The sequence below is a fragment of the Pleurodeles waltl genome, chromosome 12 (assembly GCF_031143425.1).
Source record: "Pleurodeles waltl isolate 20211129_DDA chromosome 12, aPleWal1.hap1.20221129, whole genome shotgun sequence".
Lineage (NCBI taxonomy): Eukaryota > Metazoa > Chordata > Amphibia > Caudata > Salamandridae > Pleurodeles > Pleurodeles waltl.
Genome location: NC_090451.1, coordinates 33,968,131 through 33,991,216, shown reverse-complemented (window position 1 = coordinate 33,991,216; position 23,086 = coordinate 33,968,131). Strand labels below are relative to the sequence as shown.

The window sequence follows — 23,086 nt, the reverse complement described above, 5'->3', positions numbered from 1 at the left end:
CTTGCACTGCTGGTTGTGCTGCTAATCTGTGTATGAGGAGAATCTTGCACTACTGGTAATCTGTGTATGAGGGGACGCTTGCACTACTGGTAATCTGTGTATGAGGGGACGCTTGCACTACTGGTAATCTGTGTATGAGGGGACGCTTGCACTACTGGTAATCTGTGTATGAGGGGACGCTTGCACTACTGGTAATCTGTGTATGAGGGGACGCTTGCACTTCTGCCTGTCTGTCAAGCCTGCACTGCTGCTTGTCCTCCTGCCAGTCTGTGCATCAGTGAAGCCTGCACTGCTGCTTGTAATGCTAATAAACTGTGCATGAGGGGAAGCTTGCACTACTGCCGGTCTCTCGTTCTCTTGCCAGTCTCTGTATAGGGGAAGCTTGCACTGCTGCTCGTGAAGCAGCTGGTGGTGTATGGAGCGAAGCAGCACTGGTAAGCGGATATGTATTTATTTCAATCTATGCTTTCGATCTTCCTGGGAATAGGGAACAGACCAGGACTTGAATGATCCGATAATTTGTTCGCTCACAAACACTACACCGAGGAAGGAATCAAAGAGCAGAGCTATCCTCTTTCAGAGTTTTTAATCTCATTAATTGGAAGGGTTGTCCGCGGCAGAAGAGCCTGCATTACGCATGCATGAGGGACCGGAGTCTCAAGTATCACGACACAGGTAGCTGGAAAGGAAAACTATTCTAATCTCAGTGGCTCAAGCGTGGCCAAGCGAGGCCGGGGCAGGTGCAAGCCCGGCACCTCTCAGACCAGGGGTGCAGCTTGTAGGTGTAAATTATTCACAGAGACCTGAGGACTGGTGTGCACACAAGGACTGCTGCAGGTAAACAAGAGGCAGCAACAACTGCGTGAGGTCAGCATCAACAGCCCTGTAATTGATATAAGTGGTAAGTAATTCAGCTGCAGGTTACGTAAAGGTTTCCAGCCGTCCTGGCACCGGGGCACCTCTGCTCACAAGGAGCACCTCCGAGCAGTGATTCAGATAGGGTGGTGCACAGTGCGTCAGGGAGGCCACCTTGGACCAGGCCTTACATGGAGAAGATGTGAATCTCAAGTCAGCCCTTCCATGCAGGACCACTGCGGAGCAAGGGCAGGGATTGGCGACAGTGACGAAAGGAGTGCAAGTCAGTGTGAGGGCAGGCCCGTGGGACGAGAACCAGTATCCACCCAAACTCACTCACTCGATACCAACACACTACATCCAGGACGGCGGGATCAGGAGTGAATGTCAGGACAACCTGAACGTTACACTTCGTTTAACTTTGCATTTCTGGCATTATGTTACCAAGGTAACCATTAAATTAGGATGATAACACAACAGCACCAGCTGAAGCAAAGTCCTAAAACCTACACCTCTGTAGCAACCATAAATGTATCATTTTCAAAGAGTGTGCACTTGAGCTCATGGTTGTGTGGGAGAGGAGGCTGGATTACCTTTTCTACACCGCTGGGCTGATTGTACCAACAAACCACCCAACGATACCCTCTGCAGCAGCTCACCATCTTCTCTGACCCGCTTAGGACCAACCCTGGACAATGTCCACTCCGAGAGCGCATCATCGCAGTGGCCGAACCTGCTCCTCGTGGACAAAGCATCATCCTTGAAAAACTAGACGAAGAACGGCAGGTGTAAAGAATTATAAAACTGAACTTGTGAGGTGTTACCAGAGGGCGGCGTCAGGGGCAGAGAACCTATCCGCGAGCTGAAGGTGCCTAACCGCAGGACTCCAAGCACACCGACAATAGCTCCTCTTCTGGAGAGCTTCACAGTGTGATCTAATCGGCAGTCGGTTTGCACCCTCTCCAAGTAGGAACCCTCACTCTTTTCAGGATAAGGGAGATACCTGCTCAGATAACCCCTGCTCACCCCCTTGATCGCTTGGCACGAGCAGTCAGGCTTATCTGAGAAGCAATGTGTAAAGCATTTGCACATAACACAGAGTAATAAATGAAGAGACTACAAAAGGACACCACTCTAGTTTTAGAAAAATAGCCAATATTTATCTATATAAAACAAGACCAGCTACGCAGCTACAATAAACATCCAACATACAATATTAAAAATATGAATTCTGCAAGATTTACTCAGCCATACAGTTCCTTGAAGTCTATAGCTCCACCTGGGCTATCACGGAGTTGTCATCAACAAAACAAACAGTTCAGGACAGCCGCGAGCCAGCCACGGTGTCGTGGAGACCCGCAAACAGTATCTTTGGAATTGCAGGGCATCGTGATCCTCACGGTGAGCTCCGGAGAGCAGCATCGCTGGCATTGCGGTGTTGGTTCCGGAGTCGGTGTGGGGGTCGTTGGGCCCTTGAAGTCACACGCGTTACAGATCAAACTCTGGGCTGATGAAGTCAGGAGCGCTGGTGTGGATGGCGTCAGGGCTGCGGTACAAAGCGACGTGTGGTGCCCACATGTCACGGTGCAGGCAGCGGCTCGGTGATGGAGTCCAGCGGCGTCGGTGAGACCAGGACTGCGGTGTGAAGAGGGGCAGTGGGATATGCGGTGTCTCCAGGTCACGGTGCAGACAGCGACGTCGTCGTTACTGAAGCGCTGTTGTCGGTAGGCCCAAGCCAGCGGTGCAGAACAGGACAGGACAGTGCTTCGTGACCATCAAGAGCGGTGTCCACAGGCCATGGTGTAGGCAGGGATACCTGGTGACGACACTGGAGTCGATGGTGATGGTGTCGGTGGACAGGGGCTGCAGTACAGGACGGGATGGTGCATTGTGTACCTCACAGACGGTGTCCACAGGCCACCGTGCTGATGCCAGCAGGAGCAGTGTCATTGGGGATGCCCAGGCTGCAGTGTGAGCAGGCGATGCCAGAGTGCGGGGCCCATAGGTCGCAGGCAAGCAGCAGCTCGGTGAAATCGTCCTATGACGGCGAGACCAGGGTCATGGTGCAAAGCAGGGCAGTGCAGCTTTGTGCGGCATCAGCAGGTTACGGTGCTGGCCAGCAGCATCGTTGATGGCGTTGCAGTGGTTTTTCTCCTTGAACAGCACAAAACAGTTCCCAGTGCTGGTGGTGGAAGAGGAAACTGAAGTCTTTGATATCCCTGAGACTTCCAACAGGAGGCAAGCTCTACTCCAAGCCCTTGGAGAAATTTCTCAAGCAGGACACACAGCAAAGTTCACCCATTGCACTCTTTTCAGGCAGAAGCAGCAACTGCAGGCCAGTCAAGCAAAGCAACACCACAAAGGGACAGTACTCGCTCTTCAGCTCTTCTCCTGGGCAGAGGTTCATCTTGATTTCAGAAAGATTCTAAAAGTATGGGGTTTGGGTCCTCTTCTTATACCCCTTTCTGCTTTGAAGATGGCAAACTTCAAAGCAAAGTCTCAAGTGTTTGCAAGATCCTTCCTTGTCAGGCCAGACCCCAGACACACACCATGGGGTTGTAGACTGCATTGTATGAGGGCAGGTAGAGTCCTTTCAAGTGTAAGTAACTACTCCTCCCTCCACTCAAGCTCAGATGGCTCATCAGGATATGCAGGCTACTCCCCAGCTTCCTTTGTGTCACTGTCTAGAGGAGAGGTGTGAACAGCCCAACTGTCAAACTGACCCAGGCAGAGAATCCACAAACAGGCAGAGTCACAGAATTGTTTAAGTAAGAAAATACCTACTTTTTAAAAGTGGTATTTTCAAACTCACAATCTACAATCCAACTTCACTAAAAGATGTCATTTTAAATTGTGCGTTGAGACCCCAAACTCCATATTTCTATCTGCCCTCAAAGGGAATCTGAGCTTTAAAGTTATTTAAGGACAGCCCCCATGTTAACCTATGAGGGAGATAGGCCTTGCAAGAGTGAAACCCGAATTTGGCAGTATTTCATTGTTAGGACATGTAAAACACACCAGTAGATGTCCTACCTTTTAAATGCACTGCACCCTGCCCATGGGGCTACCAAGGGCCTACCTTGGGGGTGCCTTACATGTACCAAAAGGGAAGGTTTGGGCCTGGCGGGTGGATACACTTGACTGGTCGAATTGGCAGTTTGAAACTGCACACACAGACACTGAAGTGGCAGGTCCGAGCCATGTTTACAAGGCTACTAATGTGGGTGGCACAACCAGTGCTGCAGGCCCACTAGTAGCATTTGATTTAGAGGCCCTGTGCACCTCTAGTGCACTTAACTAGGGACTTACTGGTAAATCAAATATGCCAATCAGGAATAAACCATTCAACAATACAATTTACACAGAGAGCATATGCACTTTAGCACTGATTATGAGTGCTAAAGTGCCCGGGGTCCTAAAGCCCACAAAAACTGGTCAGAAAAATTAGGAAGAAGGAGGCAAAAACATTGGGCATGACCCTGAAAAAAGGGCCAGGTGCAACAGTGATCTTTAATCACTCACGGGTCACTCAAACATAGCAATTACAGTCTAGTGCACCCCCTTTTTGAGGGGAAAAAAATGAACATCTATGGATTACTTGTTCCTAGCAGAAACCGTTGTTCCTGTAAGGCTCACTTTATCTCTGCAGACATGGTGGCACTTTTCCTAGTTCAAACGGCCAAAATATATCCAGATGCAGCTTAGAAGCATAGAAAATGAATCTGCCTTTTGCAGATCCTTGAAGATGTATCTTAAATCTGTAATACCTCCCGCCCCCCACACACCTCGCCTGTCCCCGTTACTCTGGTTACAGTGCCAGGACTCGCATTTTGAGTGGCTGTTGCATTTTGTAAATCACATCATTAAGTCATTCATCCATTCATTCATTCATCCCCCTCCCTGGGTCAGTGGTTTGTTTTGCTGCTCGAGCAGGACTCCAGCACCCATTCGCCATCCTTTGACGGGATCAGCAATGCCTCCTGGTCAGTGCCCTCCTACTTCCTCCAGTCGTAGGTCTCTCCATCCCGACCCGCCACCTTGCATTCTGTCCCACAGATTGCCCCGAAGGGTCATCTCAAAGACGCCTGTGCCACTGCTGCCACCCGTTCTACTCCACAGACCCCTGTTACAAGGGTGGTACAACACGGACCCTCTAGCGACGGTCCTTGCGAGAAGCCATCATACAGCATTTTACCACACTTGCGCTTATGCACTGTACCAGGCGCCGAAATCAGCTCCCAGAGTGTGGTGTGCTTGATACACGTACGTTTCTGCCTGGTTAGAGCTGCGCTGAACTGCAGGGGTGCGTGAGTGACCACTGTGGTGCTCGTGTCCAGCCCTGGTGGTGGCTTCCAAGCGTGTGATGGAGTCCAAGCATTCATTCATAGTTGAGTGTGGTTCAAAGAGTGGGGTGTCCGCAAGGTCTTTGTGGGAAGTGTTTTGGTATAATGCATGAAAGTGCTTTGAGTCGAGGTGACAGAGTAGCTGTGCTTCTGTGTGCTTTAGAGCGGTAACTGCACATGAGGACTTAACTACCATCCCAGATGGGTAATGGTTATAGGTCCTGACTAGCTGGGAAAGTGAAACCCACAGGAATGCACTTGGTACAGGCAGCCATGAGGTATGACCTCCATGGTCCTCGCAGAGCTAAAGGAGACATACTCAGGGCCACTGGAATTATGCAACAGGAGAGGACAAACTTATGCAGCAACAAAAAGCAAATTATGTGGCATATTTAACAATAGTAAAACTTTATTATTTTACATTTTTGCACATTAACATTGCTTGGGAAAGCGCCCCAATCCAGCAAAAAGTATTTCAAAGCTGCTCAGTCAACCTTTACAAAGGGCCTTCCACAGCACGGCAACATGCTTTGATGCATTAATAGTAACTGGAGATCTGTTGGCACATTCTACTAAAACAAAATGTTTCTAGCTCAGGGTATGCAGCCAATGAAGGATTATGTGGCAAATTTAGTGAATCCAAAAGTATGTGGAAAAAGCTTTTGCAGGGCATAATCTCTGTGGTTCTGGGCATACCGCAAATGCATGCACAGAAGAAATGCAGTCATAGTAAATGTTCTATGGAGGCTAGTGTAACAACCCTGCCACAGGCATGCACTAGATACAGGCAGCCTTCAAAGACCATCTACAGAGTCACAAACATGAAGAGGCCCTTCACAAGCACACACAGAGGGACGGCAGTCACTGTGATCGCTCTATAGGGTCCAACCAGAGGAGCATCCCACAGAAATGCACTGGAAGGAGGCGGCCAATCTACTGTCCCCAAGGAGGGACGCGGAGCAACACGCAGCGAGAAAAACAAAACAGAAGCCGGAGTAGCATTTAGAATAAGGAATAAAAACAGAAAGCACTGATTTAATTCACTGGCAAATATGAACTTACCACACTGGTGCAACCAAGGCCGGATAATCCCAAGCTTACAATGAGATTGTGAATTACCTTGCGTAAGTATCTTATATATATTCTGGATTTGTCCAGATGCAGGCCTCTGCATGTAAAGTAGATGCTGAAACTAATCCAAATCACCAATGCCCCTAAGACAGGGCTTGGGAAATTGCTTGGTGACCTACTGTGTAGAATAGCGAGGGATCCCCCACAATGTTGGGGGTTCTCTGGAGGGCAAGTGACAAACAGTACATTAGAAGACCGGAGGCTATCATGTGGATTCTAGAGGATTTTTTTTTAAAGTATACTTAGAATGACTCCATGAAATTTAGCAAATGAAGACGCTTTTAGGTTTAATTACATTGACTGTGCAGAAATTCCTGTGTTTAGAACGAAGGTCAAAGAGGGGGCACTGCACTAGGCAAATACAGCAGTAGACTTGCCGCTGTTCCACCATTTTTGCCTAGCCGAACTAATGGGAGGTAACCTTGGGGTGCAAATAATCTTTCAAACTTTTATAACAGTTTAAGCCGACTGTGCTCAACATGAAATCGGGATAAAATACTGTCCCTTTATGATTTTTCTGTAATTAGTGCCAGAGGGAGAAAAAAATAATAATAAAAAAATAAAAAATAAAATAAAAAACACATAACCATCACAATTGGAATTTAATTTAACGAAAACTAGAAATAGCATTAACCGCGAGGACAGATCCTATGACCACTGGGACTGTACTGATCTTTGCAATAGAGCAGTTCTAACTGTGTAGAATTCAGTGAGGACATAAGTGAACGAGAATAGAGATGAAACCCGCTTGGCACTGGCCCGGTGTGGCACAACAAGCCCTTGATGTAACAGAACCTTCCTGTCTTAGTCCTGGCTAATTAAAAACAAATCCACTTCTTTCCTTTCAATCAATAACACTGAGAGCCTCGGCCCACAATCCTGACAGCTTCTCAGAGAACCAGCTCTTTAGAGGAGCTGACGTGCACAGAGAGAGTACAGCGAGTCCACGCGATGGCCTGGTACCCCCTGAAGACCAATGCCAACCTGGCAGGGACCAGTAGTGCACGACTCCCACTAGCTTAGGACAGAAGGACTGTATGGAGGACTGTGGATCCAAGATGGAGAAGCTCTATGGTTCTGCAAACATCACATCATAACCAGGGCTCCCGGTTCTATGGTAATTATCTTAACACTTCTCTCGGTATTTATCTATATTTTTTTTGGCCATTTTATTGGTATGTATATATAGTCTAGGTTTTGAGAATGAAAGGAGTGGTAAAATTGTATATTTCCACATTTATTTAGCTGATAAACATGCACTCATACTTTGATGCCTGTAACGCTTTAGCAAATTAAGCAGCCAAAATTTCACACTGCACCGACAGGTAAATATTAGCATTATATAGGAACATATGGAAACGCACGGCTGTATTTAAGGAAATCTCCTGCTGTTTTTAAATCTCTATGATATCTACTCGCTCAGCAGCTGGTCTGGAATTCATAAAGGACGAGGAGACTTACTGACAAGAAGCACAATTTTCTGCATTTTTCAGCTTTTAAAAATAAATACAGGAAATAGATTTTCCGTATCTGTAAAAACGTAAAAATTGAAGCCTTAATCATAACTGCCCGGCCACCAGAGACCCAGGGGAAAGGGACTTCCACCCAATCACCCTTCAGGTGATGCAGCAGACAGCACAGGAGATGCAGGCATGAGGGTGAGCTAATGCACAGGCTGTCCAAAGGACCAGGAAGAACTATCTTCAGGGAGCAGAAACCAAGAGCGACGCCAGGAGGCTTCCTTGACCACTGTGAGCGTAGTGGTTCCTCGTGCAATAGCTGCAGTCAAGGGGCGAGCTGCCCGCCACAGGCCCCTCTTGGAGTGTGCAGCCTAGGAAAGGCCGGAGCGAAGCCTGTAATGCAGGGGTGCCTCTCGCCCAGGCCTGCCACCCTCAGTGGGCTGCATCAAGGCATGTGCAGCCTCTGTGCACACTGCTTCGGGGCACGATGCGTGCATGGAAGGTGGCCTGCTGCACCAGAGGGCGGGGGGAGGTGGCCGACCCACAGCGGGAGGGGGTGCGGGGGCCATTACTGGGCCAGGACACAGCCTGCGGCTCCGTGCACAATTGCTCCATTTGTCAACCTTCAGCGGGAGAGGACAATGTCTTCCCAGGATAAAGTGATGCCCCCAGCGCTCGGCCGCGCTCTCCCTCACTTCTAAGCACTGGCTCGTGAAGGGAAACAAAAACTGCGCCACGGGCATTATTTCTAGCTCCCCACCCAATCACCGTGACGATGCTCCCACCCACAAGGCTTCCACTACATCTCCCCGACACCAGAGCAGCTCCAGCCCCGTGTGTGCGGGCCGGAGTATGAGGCCTTGCCCCATCTCCAGACAGCTCTCCCTCCTATCCACTATCAGGATCCGGGGCCTCTTCGCTGCTCCGCCCCTCGGACCCCACAGAACCCCCTGCTCGCAGGAGGAGACGCTTACCTACCCAAAGCATGCCTGGCACCCTGAAAGGACCCCTCCTGCGCCGGCTTACGGAGGTCTCGGTAACCTGGGGGGACAGCCCAGTCCCTCCCTGCGTTGCTCGTCGCCTTGCGAGAAGTGACAGCACCCTCGTGCCCTTCAGACCTCTCCACACACGGGGTGGCCTGGAAATTAAGGACAAAGTACTGTCTACGCCCTCAGTGTGGGGTTGAAAGGCCACATCGGTCAACCCTCATTGTGGTGACAGCCCAACAGCGTGGCCACTTGCTACTGCCACCGTCCTAATTAATCCAGGTTTTTATTATCCAGACTCTATATAATAAAACGTGTCACGAGTAAAGGGTTGACGAGAGTCCATGCGTGGAAAGGGTGCACGCGCGGCCGGTGTCCATGTGTGGCTGGGTGCGCGTGTGGGCCGACAGTCCATGCGTGGAAAGGGTGCATGCACGGCCGGTGTCCATGTGTGGCTGGGTGCGCGTGTGGGCCGAGAGTCCATGCGTGGCGTGGAAAGGGTGCATGCACGGCCGGTGTCCATGTGTGGCTTGGGTGCGCGTGTGGGCAGAGTCCATGCGTGGAAAGGGTGCATGCGCGGCCGGTGTCCGTGTGTGGCTGGGTGCGCGTGTGGGCAGAGTCCATGCGTGGCGTGGAAAGGGTGCATGCACGGCCGGTGTCCATGTGTGGCTTGGGTGCGCGTGTGGGCAGAGTCCATGCGTGGAAAGGGTGCATGCGCGGCCGGTGTCCGTGTGTGGCTGGGTGCGCGTGTGGGCAGAGTCCATGCGTGGCGTGGAAAGGGTGCATGCACGGCCGGTGTCCATGTGTGGCTTGGGTGCGCGTGTGGGCAGAGTCCATGCGTGGAAAGGGTGCATGCACGGCCGGTGTCCATGTGTGGCTGGGTGCGCGTGTGGGCCGAGAGTCCATGCGTGGAAAGGGTGCATGTGTGGCCGGTGTCCATGTGTGGCTTGGGTGCGCGTGTGGGCAGAGTCCATGCGTGGAAAGGGTGCATGCACGGCCGGTGTCCATGTGTGGCTGGGTGCGCGTGTGGGCAGAGTCCATGCGTGGAAAGGGTGCATGCGCGGCCGGTGTCCGTGTGTGGCTGGGTGCGCGTGTGGGCAGAGTCCATGCGTGGCGTGGAAAGGGTGCATGCACGGCCGGTGTCCATGTGTGGCTTGGGTGCGCGTGTGGGCAGAGTCCATGCGTGGAAAGGGTGCATGCACGGCCGGTGTCCATGTGTGGCTGGGTGCGCGTGTGGGCCGAGAGTCCATGCGTGGCGTGGAACGGGTGCACGCACGGCCGGTGTCCATGTGTGGCTGGGTGCGCGTGTGGGCCGAGAGTCCATGCGTGGAAAGGGTGCATGCGCGGCCGGTGTCCATGTGTGGCTGGGTGCGCGTGTGGGCAGAGTCCATGCGTGGAAAGGGTGCATGCACGGCCGGTGTCCATGTGTGGCTGGGTGCGCGTGTGGGCAGAGTCCATGCGTGGAAAGGGTGCATGCGCGGCCGGTGTCCGTGTGTGGCTGGGTGCGCGTGTGGGCAGAGTCCATGCGTGGCGTGGAAAGGGTGCATGCACGGCCGGTGTCCATGTGTGGCTTGGGTGCGCGTGTGGGCAGAGTCCATGCGTGGAAAGGGTGCATGCACGGCCGGTGTCCATGTGTGGCTGGGTGCGCGTGTGGGCCGAGAGTCCATGCGTGGCGTGGAACGGGTGCACGCACGGCCAGTGTCCATGTGTGGCTGGGTGCGCGTGTGGGCAGAGTCCATGCGTGGAAAGGGTGCATGCGCGGCCGGTGTCCGTGTGTGGCTGGGTGCGCGTGTGGGCAGAGTCCATGCGTGGCGTGGAAAGGGTGCACGCACGGCCGGTGTCCATGTGTGGCTGGGTGCGCGTGTGGGCCGAGAGTCCATGCGTGGAAAGGGTGCATGCACGGCCGGTGTCCATGTGTGGCTGGGTGCGCGTGTGGGCCGAGAGTCCATGCGTGGCGTGGAACGGGTGCACGCACGGCCGGTGTCCATGTGTGGCTGGGTGCGCGTGTGGGCCGAGAGTCCATGCGTGGAAAGGGTGCATGTGTGGCGCGTGGCCCGTGTGTGTTTGTATTAAGCCTAGCTGGGATGCTCATGGAGCTGCGCACAGATGAAGGGAGATGCTATGATGCATGGAGGGGTGGGAGGCACGGAGGGCTCTGTCGGGGCTCACGGCGAGGGCGCTTTCAGCTCTTCCCACGAGGAGTAAGCCTGACATCTGGCGGGATACTCCTGCCAGCAGGCTGCACGGCGGTAACATTTCACGCATTCGAGGAGTCTTGGGGCTGCTGCCTGGTCCCCCACACGGACACCCCGTGCTGAACTTACAGGCTGTCCCATCCATGGGGCCTCCCAGTACCGCTTACAGGCTGACCCCTCCCCGGGCTCTCCCAGTACCGCTTACAGTCTATCTCCTCCATAGGCTCTCCCAGTACTGCTTACAGGCTGACCCCTCCATGGGCTCTCCAGTACCCTTTACAGACAGTTTCCTCCATGGCCTCTCCCAGTACTGATTACAGACAGTTCCCTCCATGGGCTCTCCCAGTACCGCTTACAGACTGACCCCTCCATGGGCTCTCCCAGTACCGCTTACAGGCTGACCCCTCCATGGGCTCTCCCAGTACCGCTTACAGGCTGACCCCTCCATGGGCTCTCCCAGTACTGCTTACAGGCTGACCCCTCCATGGGCTCTCCCAGTACCCTTTACAGACAGTTCCCTCCATGGCCTCTCCCAGTACTGATTACAGACAGTCCCTTCCATGGGGTCTCCCAGTACTGCTTACAGGCCGACCCCTCCATGGGCTCTCCCAGTACTGCTTACAGGCTGACCCCTCCCCGGGCTCTCCCAGTACCGCTTACAGACAGTCCCCTCCATGGGCTCTCCCAGTACTGCTTACAGCCTGTCCCCTCCATGGGCTCTCCCAGTACTGCTTACAGCCTGTCCCCTCCATGGGCTCTCCCAGTACTGCTTACAGCCTGTCCCCTCCATGGGCTCTCCCAGTACTGTTTACAGGCTGACCCCTCCATGGGCTCTCCAGTACCCTTTACAGACAGTTCCCTCCATGGGCTCTCCCAGTACTGATTACAGACAGTCCCTTCCATGGGCTCTCCCAGTACTGCTTACAGGCTGACCCCTCCATGGGCTCTCCCAGTACTGCTTACAGGCTGACCCCTCCATGGGCTCTCCCAGTACTGCTTACAGGCTGACCCCTCCATGGGCTCTCCCAGTACTGCTTACAGGCTGTCCCCTCCATGGGCTCTCCCAGTACTGCTTACAGGCTGTCCCCTCCATGGGCTCTCCCAGTACTGCTTACAGGCTGTCCATCCATGGGTCTCAGTACCGCCTACAGGCGGACCCCTCCATGGGCTCTCCCAGTACTGCTTACAGCCTGTCCCCTCCATGGGCTCTCCCAGTACTGCTTACAGGCTGTCCATCCATGGGTCTCAGTACCGCCTACAGGCTGACCCCTCCACGGGCTCTCCCAGAACCGCTTACAGGTTGACCCGTCCACGGGCTTCCCCCAATACTGCTTACAGGCTGACCCCTCCACGGGCTCTCCCAGAACCGCTTACAGGCTGACCCGTCCACGGGCTTCCCCCTCCACGGGCTCTCCCAGTACTGCTTACAGGCTGTCCATCCATGGGTTTCCCAGTACCGCTTACAGGTTGACCCCTCCACGGGGTCTCTCAGTACTGCTTACAGGCTGTCCATCCATGGGTCTCCCATTACCGCTTACAGGCTGTCCATCCATGGGCCTCCCAGTACCGCTTACAGGCTGTCCATCCATGGGCCTCCCAGTACCGCTTACAGGCTGTCCATCCATGGGCCTCCCAGTACCGCTTACAGACCATCTCCTCCATCAACTCTCCCAGTACCGCTTAGAGACTGCCCCTTCATGGGCTCTTCCAGTACTGATCACAGGCTGTCCCCTCCACGGGCTCTCCCAGTACCGCTTACTGCCTGTCCCCTCCATGGGGTCTCCCAGTACCGCTTACAGACAGTCCCCTCCATGGGGTCTCCCAGTACCGCTTACAGGCTGTCCATCCATGGGCTCTCCCAGTACCGCTTACAGACAGTCCCCTCTGTGGTCTCTCCCAGTACCGCTTACAGACAGTCCCCTCCATGGGGTCTCCCAGTACCGCTTACAGGCTGTCCATCCATGGGCTCTCCCAGTACCGCTTACAGACAGTCCCCTCCATGGGGTCTCCCAGTACCGCTTACAGGCTGTCCATCCATGGGCTCTCCCAGTACCGCTTACAGGCTGTCCATCCATGGGCTCTCCCAGTACTGCTTACAGACAGTCCCCTCCATGGGCTCTCCCAGTATCGCTTACAGACAGTCCCCTCCATGGGCTCTCCCAGTACCGCTTACAGGCAGTCAGCTCCATGGGCTTCTCCCAGTACCGCTTACAGGCAGTCAGCTCCATGGGCTTCTCCCAGTACCGCTTACAGACAGTCCCCTCCATGGGCTCTCCCAGTACCACTTACAGACCCTCCCCTTCATGTGCTCCCCTAGTCACTACCACTAAAACCTCCCTCCACGTGCTGTCCCAGGACCATCAACAAAGTCCCATGTGCTGCCCCAGTACCATCAACAGAACCCCATGAGCTCCCCAGTACCACCAACAGAGCCCCATGTGCTCCCCCAGTACCACCAACAGAGCCCCATGTGCTTCCCCCACTACCACCAACAGAGCCCCATGTGCTTCCCCACTACCACCAACAGAGCCCCATGTGCTTCCCCACTACCACCAACAGAGCCCCATGTGCTCCCCCACTACCACCAACAGAGCCCCATGTGCTCCCCCACTACCACCAACAGAGCCCCATGTGCTCCCCCACTACCACCAACAGAGCCCCATGTGCTCCCCCACTACCACCAACAGAGCCCCATGTGCTCCCCAGTACCGCTGAAGATACCACCCAGAACAGGAAGCAGAGGCGACATTCGAAGGAAAGTAAGCGTCTTCCTCGTCACCGAGTTAGTGCCCATTAATCCCTTTACAACTCTGACTCGCTGTGTGACCTTAATGCACTGAACAGCCTTGAGCATCCGCGATCGGTGCAGACACCCCGAGGTGGCCACGGCCAGGGGCTGCAGGGCCTGCAGCACTCCCTTAGCCACGGATGCCTTCCTGGAGAGCGGAAGAGCCGCCCCGGCATGGCTCGGGGGCGCCGCAGGAGCCTACAGCGGGCCTGCGCTGCCACCTAGAGGAAGGAGATGGAGACCAGCGGCGGCCAGCCAGTACAGAGAAGACTCCAGAGCAAGGCCGCGCCTGCGCCTATTAGAAATACTTGGCGCACGTGACTCGTGTTTTCAGACCACTCAACCGGAGTGTGCGACCACTTGCAAGGTCCGGCACGTCTGTTCTCTGATCCTGTGGCTATTCTCACTGACCTAGGATTCTAGGCGCTGGGTCTGCAGCAGTTTTAAGACAAGGCGCCTTTGCTGTGTGGCCTTGCAGACAAGTCCTGGCTCATGGAAGGTGAGGTGAAGGTCACCGAGACCAGGGGTGTTGCTGCACGTAGGTAAGCTTTGATACGGGCAGTGACAATTATTGACGCGGCCGAAGGTGCGGCATTTTAATACTGAAGTACGGATAAAAGCAGGGCTCGCCCCCACAGCCTTAAAAAGCTTTGCTTGTAGGGGCGGTTTGCTGCCTCGTGTGCCCGCTGCCCCTCTGACTTACAGCCATCTCCCTACCTCTGTCCTCCACACCCGGTCAACATCCCAGAGCGCAGGTTCAGCCTACTCCATTCTTGCTTAGTAGGAGCAGACTGCAGTCTGGATTCTCATAGTGCCATATGGCCTCTTGGCGCTCTCTTTCAATGCACTCAGATCCCTCAGTACCATTACTTCACGGGGTATCCAACTCTTCTTACCCCGCAGGGTCACTCTGGAATCCCGAGGCCTTGCCCTCTGGTGCAGCTAGCAGGAAAGCAGGTGGATCTGGACGTTTTCTGCTTAGAGAGCCAAAGAGCGGGACTAACGAAAGGAGGTTTATCTCACTTTACCAGCTCTGCAACGGGGCAGATCAGCTTCTTACAGTGAATAATGGTCTAGGAGAAGGCATTAGAAGCTGCCTAGGCTTCCCTCCTCCTGCATTTGAACCGACCAGGACATTAAAATACTGGTATAGTGGGTTAAAAAAAAACGCGGCAGGTGGCGACCCTAGTAGGGAAGGCTGTGCTCATCTAAAGAGAAGTCACTACAAACCCTCCTTAAACCTCGGGGCTGCAATTCCGGGCTCCGTCTCTTCGGCACAGCCAGGCAAGCCACAACGGACACGACGCAGAGGCCTTGAATGCGGCACTAAGTAACAAGCCTGAGCCAAAGGCCCCCTCCGTGGTGGAAAAGCCGCATTACCACAACCCACGTGTGTTTGTCCTTCACTGAACGCTACACTAAGTCCACTGGAGATGTTGTGCACTTATTTTGTCAGTAGAGTTGGAATGCCCCGGAATGAAGTTGTGGTTGACAGAAGTGAGAAGGTGGGTGGATGACGCTGGTCTGCGGACACGAGATGTTGTGGATATGGGACCCCCCTAGCTAGAGGTTGTCGTGAGCGGCAGCTGTGTGTATGGAAGGGCTCTGTAACCCTGAGGGGACGGTGCAAAATGCACAACTGTCAAGGTTTAGTGGCAGCAGAGCTGGCCAACCCCCTTGTGGATGAGCGATGAGTGGACCGCCCCTCTCCCCCGCACTCAATGACCCTTGCAGGCTACAAAGCCAGGTGCGTATCAAGACCACTTGGCCGACTGACCCACAACCGCATATGAGAAGCACAACTGAATGACTCGAGTCTTCATTCCAATCTCTTGATTCATCGACATGTTCTTTTCTAGACGAACTACGCTCGGTATAGAATATTGTGAATTGCAAAAAAATGTAATAACCTGTTCAAGAATTGTATGTCATAGTATGGTGCCATTTATAGAACTCAAAAGGGTGTAAAAAAACACAACACTGTCTTTGCGGATTAGATCACGGGGGGAAATGTGCTTTATGCCACCTTATTTCTAGCACTTCTAAGCTTACTCTCCCCTCGCCCCAATACTGAAGGATGTCCATTTATCGTGGAGCTGCCCAGCAAAGGCGGATGAGCGCCGGCATCTCGGCTACTGCCTTGGGTCAGGTCGCCTCACTCTAGCAACCAACGCCAGTCGCAGTGAGATGACGTATGTAAATTCGGCACCGGATGTTTTCTTGCTTGCATTATTGGAAACAGGTAAACACTGCAGCCTTGCAGAGCGAAATGTACAAACAGAAAATGAAAAACCATAGGCATCTTCATATGTGCCCCTCTTAGCCCGGCGAGTGACAGTCACGCAATGCTCACGCCATCCTGTACATTCCCAGAACTCACAATGTTTAAAACTGATGTGCTGGTGCTTTTTTTGTGTAGGCACCAGCTGCCATTTTGTCCTTTTATTTTTGCTCACGAGCATTAATTCACATCATAATCTTTGCGCCCATCCCTTAAAGACAACACCGGAAAACTCTAATTCCCACAGCCCCCTAGAGATGAAATGCAGCATCTGAGAACCTCTCATCTTTCACAACTCCGGCCGCACTGTTCCCGTGGGTCTCACAACAGCCCATGTCTAATTGTCTATCTCGGGTGACTTCCGAGATTTTTCTCCTTGCAAGATGGACACGCATTTTGCCAGTCACACAGCCTAGCATACAAGCATCTCCTTGTAGGTCATTCTTAATGTGGAAATTACATATCTGCACCTCGGATGTAGTGCAACCTCTCTGTAGCGAGCAGCAGGCGACACCTTATAGTGAGCAGAAGGACCACATGAAAATTTGGCAGTATTTTTAAGAGTTAACAAAAATCCAGGAAAGAAAGATGACGCAGAGGGGTTCTGTTGGTGTGACTGCTTAAAGCATCCACGCTAGGCAAAGAACCGTGAGCCTCATACATCTAACAGGAACATGTTTAGATATTCTATTGACACCAAGAGCGCTACCCCAAAGCCTTCAGAACTGTTTGGCCTGGCCTCTACTGGACTGTAAATACCGGAGGCCCAAGACACACTGATGTTCAGGGTCAACCTACCTGTGATACGAGGAGAGTAGGGGGATGGGAGCACCAATCTAGAAAGCATAAATAAGGAGCCGGACAGCAGGGGCAGAATACAGTATTTTAGCAGGTCTCACGGCTTTAGTCACAACAGCCCCTCGAGTGCAGTGACTGCTGCAAGGTGTGTATGTTTGGTACGGATTTCTTGCATATACTCACACCATCCGACCACCACTCCAAACACAAGCGCAGCAACCTCTCTGCAGGAGGTACAACACTTTTTACATAAGCACAGACTGTCTCTGCACTATCTCCAGTTCACGGGCAGCAACCTTGCGCCCGTGGGAGGCGCAGACTTCTTACACATACCCACTTCATAGCCACCAAGCGCCCAATGGGCAGTCACTGCTCACAAACCCTGTGCTCATTCTCAGGATAAAGCTACAGCCGACTTCACAGCCCTTTTATCGGGTGTAACTGGCAATGAAGTATATTGAAAAGCACTAACGCCAGCATCTGTTCGAACTAAATGGCCGAGAATGGATTACGACTGAAGTGGCGTTAACAGCCCACAAGCAAACATACAAACGACAAGACAAAAGCGGATGGATTTTTCCCGAGGGTTACCGAGTTGTCTCCAGGACGCAAACGGCGAGAGTGTTTCACAATCTAACCCGAAGCGGGCAGAAGCGCTTGCCTGTATCGGAAGATGAGGAAATGAGGGATATACCTGGTGGATAAGAGGGCGTGTAACATTGACAAGGGCGATAATTAACAGCAATTATCACAATCCAGTGGCCAGAAGAAATAGCAGAGACGTGATAGAACTGTATTTCCTGTCATCTTTACAACTCGCGGATTTTCTCTGAGTCCTAAGCACACGTTGCTCTGGGCAGCAGGTCTAGGGAGTCATTATACACCAACCGAAAGCACTTGCCCTCTCAACACACCCCCTAAGGCCCTTCCATGAACTCTTCTTCTAAAGGATAACCAGACACACTCGTTACAAAGCGGACTTCCCTCACGAACCTGCACAAAAAGGCTGTGTTCCTGCCCACACCAACAAACGACACCTCGGTCTGAGTGTACCACCCACAGGCCTCTCCCCAAGAAGGAAATATAGGGGGGAAAACGGACACTCCCAACCAGCACCCCACTGTGGACACCCCAGGGTGGAGAAAGACACGAGCCGAGTGGAATCGGCCCCCAAACATGTCCCTCGCCGGTTTAAGCCCACTTACCTTCCTCTGTTCTTTTCTCAAGACGTGCTTGTCCTCATCCTTCCAGAGGGCGTCGTCCTGCTCCTGCTGCCGCTTCGCATCGGCTGCTGCCTTGGCGTCCGCCTTGCGCGCCCGGGCGACGGCGGACTTGGTGTTCTCGCCCTGGAACTTCTTGGGCATGCCTCAGGTTGGGCTGCGACTACGGAAGAGGCAAGAGTAAGAACAGCGTGGCACAGCAGCGCAGAGGCCAAATAACATTTCCTATCAGAAACATCTTCGAAGGGTCGTCAGGCTGTCGGGGTTTTGTATGGGGCACAGCTTTCGAGTTGAAGTAACAACGCTGAAAAGGTTAAAAACTGCAGGAACAAAGTAAACAGCCCACTACCAGGTTTGGAGTGGCACGTCTTGTACTGAGACCCTTGTGTAAGAAATGCTACAACTATAAGAAACACTTGCTGCTCTCTGGACACAGGGATTGTAATCAGAAGCACGCAATCGCAAATAGCAGGTATCCAAGGCAAACAATAGGCCTTCTTCCAGGAGCATAACAATATCGCATACCCTCAGAATCAAAAGGAGGATATATGATCCATAGTTATGTGTCTCCTAAATAATAACAAGAACATTAATGATTTCATCCGAAAAGTATCTGGAGGGCGTATGTGACAGTGAGAACACCGACCAAGCAGCCTCGGTTTCTTGTGATGGGGAAACAGAAAGCCTGTGTCATGTAGCTTAAGCAGAGAAGGTAGAAAAAGTACAATTCTTTTAAAAGGACACATTTAAAGCACAGAGCAGTGCCTTGAGACTCTGGTAAACAACCCTGGCAGGTGCTCAGGATTACCACTATGTAAACGCATTCCAACTAGATTCACTGCAAGAAAATAAATTCAATGGAGACATATTGAAACTACTGCAGCGGAGTTTCCACAACAAGGTAAAGCACATTGTAATGTATCACATAATGAAATGTAAAGTGGATTTGTAGAGTACTGCTTGTCACCCGTGAGGGATCCAGGCACTGAATAGGTTAGTGTAGGCCTATGGTGAGACTGGGCTGTAATACTGGAAGTCTTGATGAGCCAGTAAGAACACTAATTGAATAACCAGAACTTCAGCTTCTTTAGGAATTAAACACATATTCCTGAAAGTTGATGCACTTGTGACAGACAGGAGCTTGCAAAGAGACTACTGACCTTAAGACAAAAATCGGATCCCTTTGTGTAAGGCTCTGTAATCTGTAAGGTGGGTTTGAATACGGTTTATTTGGTGGAAGCCTGCATAGGTCATATCCTACCTAGAATTATAAATGCACATCACTTAGAAAACCATCAGGCACTTTCAAGGCGACTATGGATCGCCACTCCCCATACAGAAACATTAAATTACAAGCAGGGTCTGCATCTCGAGTAGGTTCACAATATAGAAATACCATAAATATACATACATTTATATATGATCATTGCATTCATGCTTTGCCGTTCATAATATGATTAGGAAAACTGGAAATACAAACATAAATACAAAGAGTTGACAACTTCTAAGAGCAAGATTTAAACTACAGATAAAAATTGCTGGGCATGTGCTTGCATTGAAGCAGAAACAATTGTGAGAAAACTAAGATAACATACGTTTTGGATTGAAAAATCTTAAATTCCCCACCTGAATAAGAAGAGTTGACATCTATTTACAAAAACAGGCACATCAGGATTAGCCATTGGCCCCTTTAGATTAGACCACTGGCAAATGCTGCATAATACAACTTCCCCCTTTTGCCGGGACTTCGTTATCTTCTGCTGATCATAGCAGGTGGCAATTCTTGGCAATTCCAGTTGCTACTGGTTCAATTGAACTGATCAAATAGTACAAATTGCAAAATATTATTGGTTAAATGAAGCCCAGGCCTGCAAACTAAGTGTCCTAGGGGCCCAGAACCACTTAGTAAGGCATGATGTAAGGATTCACAGATCATTGCCGCACATGCTCAACTTACCAAACTAAATGTAAATAACACCCTAGTTTCCCATTAAACACGTACAGTGTTAGCGAGACAGACTGCGTACAGTACTGTCGTTAGTCAGAGAACCCCTTTGCAGACACAGAACCACTCTCAAGGTGTCAAATGCAGAAGAGGTTACATTCACTTTAGAGACAACCCCAACTGCCCCAAGAGCCAGGGGCGTTACTACGACCGCTGCTGCAGCAGCACCTGGGTCCAGAGTTTTGAGGAGCCTATCGCACCCTCATAATCGATGTATTTTACTACCCCAACAACAGTCACAGGGCCATTTTCCTTGCTTGAACCAAGGCCCAGGGCCTCCTTGGTAAGCTAATGCCAAACGTTTTAATAGGACAGCACTGCAAATCACAAGTACATACCCTGGCAAGGCCACGCCAACCTTCTTTGCTTCCGAGTTACATTAAATCACTTGCCGTTTCACCGGAGGCGAGTAACGCCTGTTACATACAGTGAGAGGAATCAGCAGCAGAACAAAAGTAAACTGCAATGCATTTTAATTGGGTGTCATTTGTGCCCAACAACACCTAAGAGCAGCCCCTCCCTCCTCTCCAACTGCTCCTCCCACAAACCATTGTAGTACAGAACCTGAATTCAACATAGGTGGGCGAGGACTACAACTCCCAGAATGCAATGCTGTGTTAATTTAACGCTTGAGGAAACAAAATGCCACAATGACAATGTGCCATCACTAATAACCGTATGCTAACATTAAAGGCATTGGCAGCGTGGGGGCACGGAGGGGCAGCCCCCAGTCCCTGTACAGAGCCGGCTACTGGCCCTGGGGCGCCTCGCCACGGAGAGCAGCCCCGCACGTCCCACTCACCGACTCCCGGGGACCCCGGCGGGGAACCGGGCCCCAGGGGCACCTGCAGGGCCCGGAGCACACCAGCCTACGCTCAGCCCCTCTCGCTGGGGCCGCTCTACCGCCCGGGACCCGGTGCTCAGCCGCGGACGGAGCTCGGAAAAGAGGGTCAGGAAATGACGTAGGGTGTCATGTACAGCCCGGGTGGCTACCGGTCACGGATATTACAGAGAAGGTGATGCAGCCAAGATTTCCGACAGACTAGGCCGTCGGGGGGGGAGTGTATGCTCCTGCGGCGGACTGGCTTACGGTGTCACCGGCGTCTCGCGGCCGCACTCGGCCCGGGTCACTGAGAGGGACCGGAAAAACCTGCGGCTGCCTGAGTGCGTGGGCGTGACACGCGCCATGTAAACGTACCGCAAGCACGTGCACACTCCGGAACACGCGAACAGCCAATGAACGGAGACCCCACCGGCCAATAGGATACTGCTGTAGACGAGGGAGGGTCATTCCCCAATCACAAGGCTCGATACCATCTGCCATCTGTAGGGCAGCCAATCGCAGGGTGAGATTCATTTTCAGGCTGCAGTGTCGGTTTTCCGGTGGTTTTGGGCCCTCCGCCGGTGGTCGCGGGAGATCTACTTCCGGGAAGGATGGCGGCGGAGGGCAATAGGCTGCCGGGCGAGCTGGGCTTGAGCAGCAAGCAGAAGAAGGAGTTGGAGAATGCGGCCCTGCAGAGCAGCCTGCGCGGGCCCGGCGGAGGGGAGAGAGCCCCGTGGGAGGGAGAGAGGCCTCGGGGCGAAGGAGAGAGCGCCCCGGGGGACGAGGGCACCCCTCAGGGCGGAGAGCAGGCTCCCTCGGAGGGGGAGCAGGATCAGGGGACGGACGAGGACGAGAGACCCCAGGACCTGCCCTCCGGGGACCGGGAGCGGACTCTGACCGACCACCTGAACAAGAGGCTGCTGCTCTCCTTCCAGGAGAAGCTGAACCAGGCGGGCGACGGGCTCCTGCAGAGGGTGCAGCAGAGCCAGGCCGGGGAGGATGACAACCAGGCCCAGGAGGAGTGGTGACGTGGAGCCAGGGCCACCAGAAGGGATCACCAGGCCCAGGGGTGGGTGGTGTTATGCCTTTGGCAAAGAGCACCAGGGGTGCTGGTGTCCCAGGGCGAGAGGCACCAGGGGGCACTTTTAGACCATGCTCGCTGGATGCATGCGAGGAATCCCGTACTTTGAGGAAGGGTGTAAAGACGTTTCCGAGTCCATCAGATGTGGCAGAATCTTAGTTGCGGGGGTCGTGGTGTGAGAAGTGACCAACATTAGGTTTACAAAGTCGGAGGTTGAGGACCGCACAGCAGAGTCGACGAACACATCTTTGAGTAAAGAAGTAATGGCTGTAAAATGTGTTGGTGGCAGAGCATTGCAGTGCTACTAAACAAAAGAGCAGCAGTGACCAAGGAGGGTGCCATAGAAGTAGTGTGTTGTAGACTTATACCATCGATGGCGAGGAGCTCGATTTATGGATCTTCTGGAAAGTTGGTAGGAAAGAACTGGTGGCCAAAATAGAGGCAAGCGGGGAGAACTTGGTGCAGATTGACCAACATCTACATCATGCCTGCATACTAGGGTGTAGGGGACATGTTCGTATCGGCCCACCAACAACTGTGTACCTGGTACAAAATACGTAATAACAGGGCCCAGGAATACTGCTCTCCAAACTTCTCGTAACCCTAAAGCACCCCAAGAAAATTCTGCAAGGCATGACTACTGATCCCAGCTTCATTACTTTATCATGCATGTTTTATATGAAAAGGCGGCACCCTGTTGGGAATCAGTCTGGATTTATCAAATAACTGGTCACTCGAAGCATCTTGTTTGTCTGAAATACACAACGGTGGTACACTGCCGTTGCTCATAGATGTAAATACTCATGGAACTAAACTCGCTGCGTCCTGCTGATGAATACAAATCACTGCAAAATATGTGCATCTGTCCTCGTTGTTGGTATTAAAACGGTCGGTTCAATTGAATATAAGTGACTTTTCAGCGTGGACATGTATTGAAAATCTGACTTACTGAAAACAGTTCATCTCGACCAATGGATGGGGCAACGACACTCATATGCCTCCTCCCGCGGCATTTCACTTAGTGCTAAAAACTGCACCAAACAAAGCACGCTTGCTGTCACTTACCCAACATCAACATTTGTGAAAAACACAAGGACCTTTATGAAGGCTCTTCAACGGT

General features: G+C 52.4%; 1 protein-coding gene across 5 annotated transcripts in view; it reads right to left on the bottom strand.

Annotated features, from left to right (window-relative positions):
* CCDC124 (coiled-coil domain containing 124) overlaps positions 1 to 21,275 on the bottom strand; it is a 40,565-nt gene extending 19,290 nt beyond the window's left edge. The window contains exons 1-3 of one of the 5 annotated variants that reach the window (XM_069218547.1): positions 21,153 to 21,270; positions 19,218 to 19,318; positions 18,043 to 18,220 (exon numbers count right to left, since the gene is read on the bottom strand). In XM_069218547.1, coding sequence (XP_069074648.1) covers positions 18,043 to 18,201 — 159 coding nt within the window. In that variant the 5' untranslated portion in view covers positions 18,202 to 18,220; positions 19,218 to 19,318; positions 21,153 to 21,270. Of the gene's footprint in view, positions 1 to 18,042; positions 18,221 to 19,217; positions 19,319 to 20,400; positions 20,485 to 20,864 lie in introns of those variants that run through there. The other 4 variants (XM_069218545.1, XM_069218549.1, XM_069218546.1 and 1 more) reach the window with 4 other exon arrangements.
* Between the last annotated feature and the right edge of the window lie 1,811 nt (positions 21,276 to 23,086).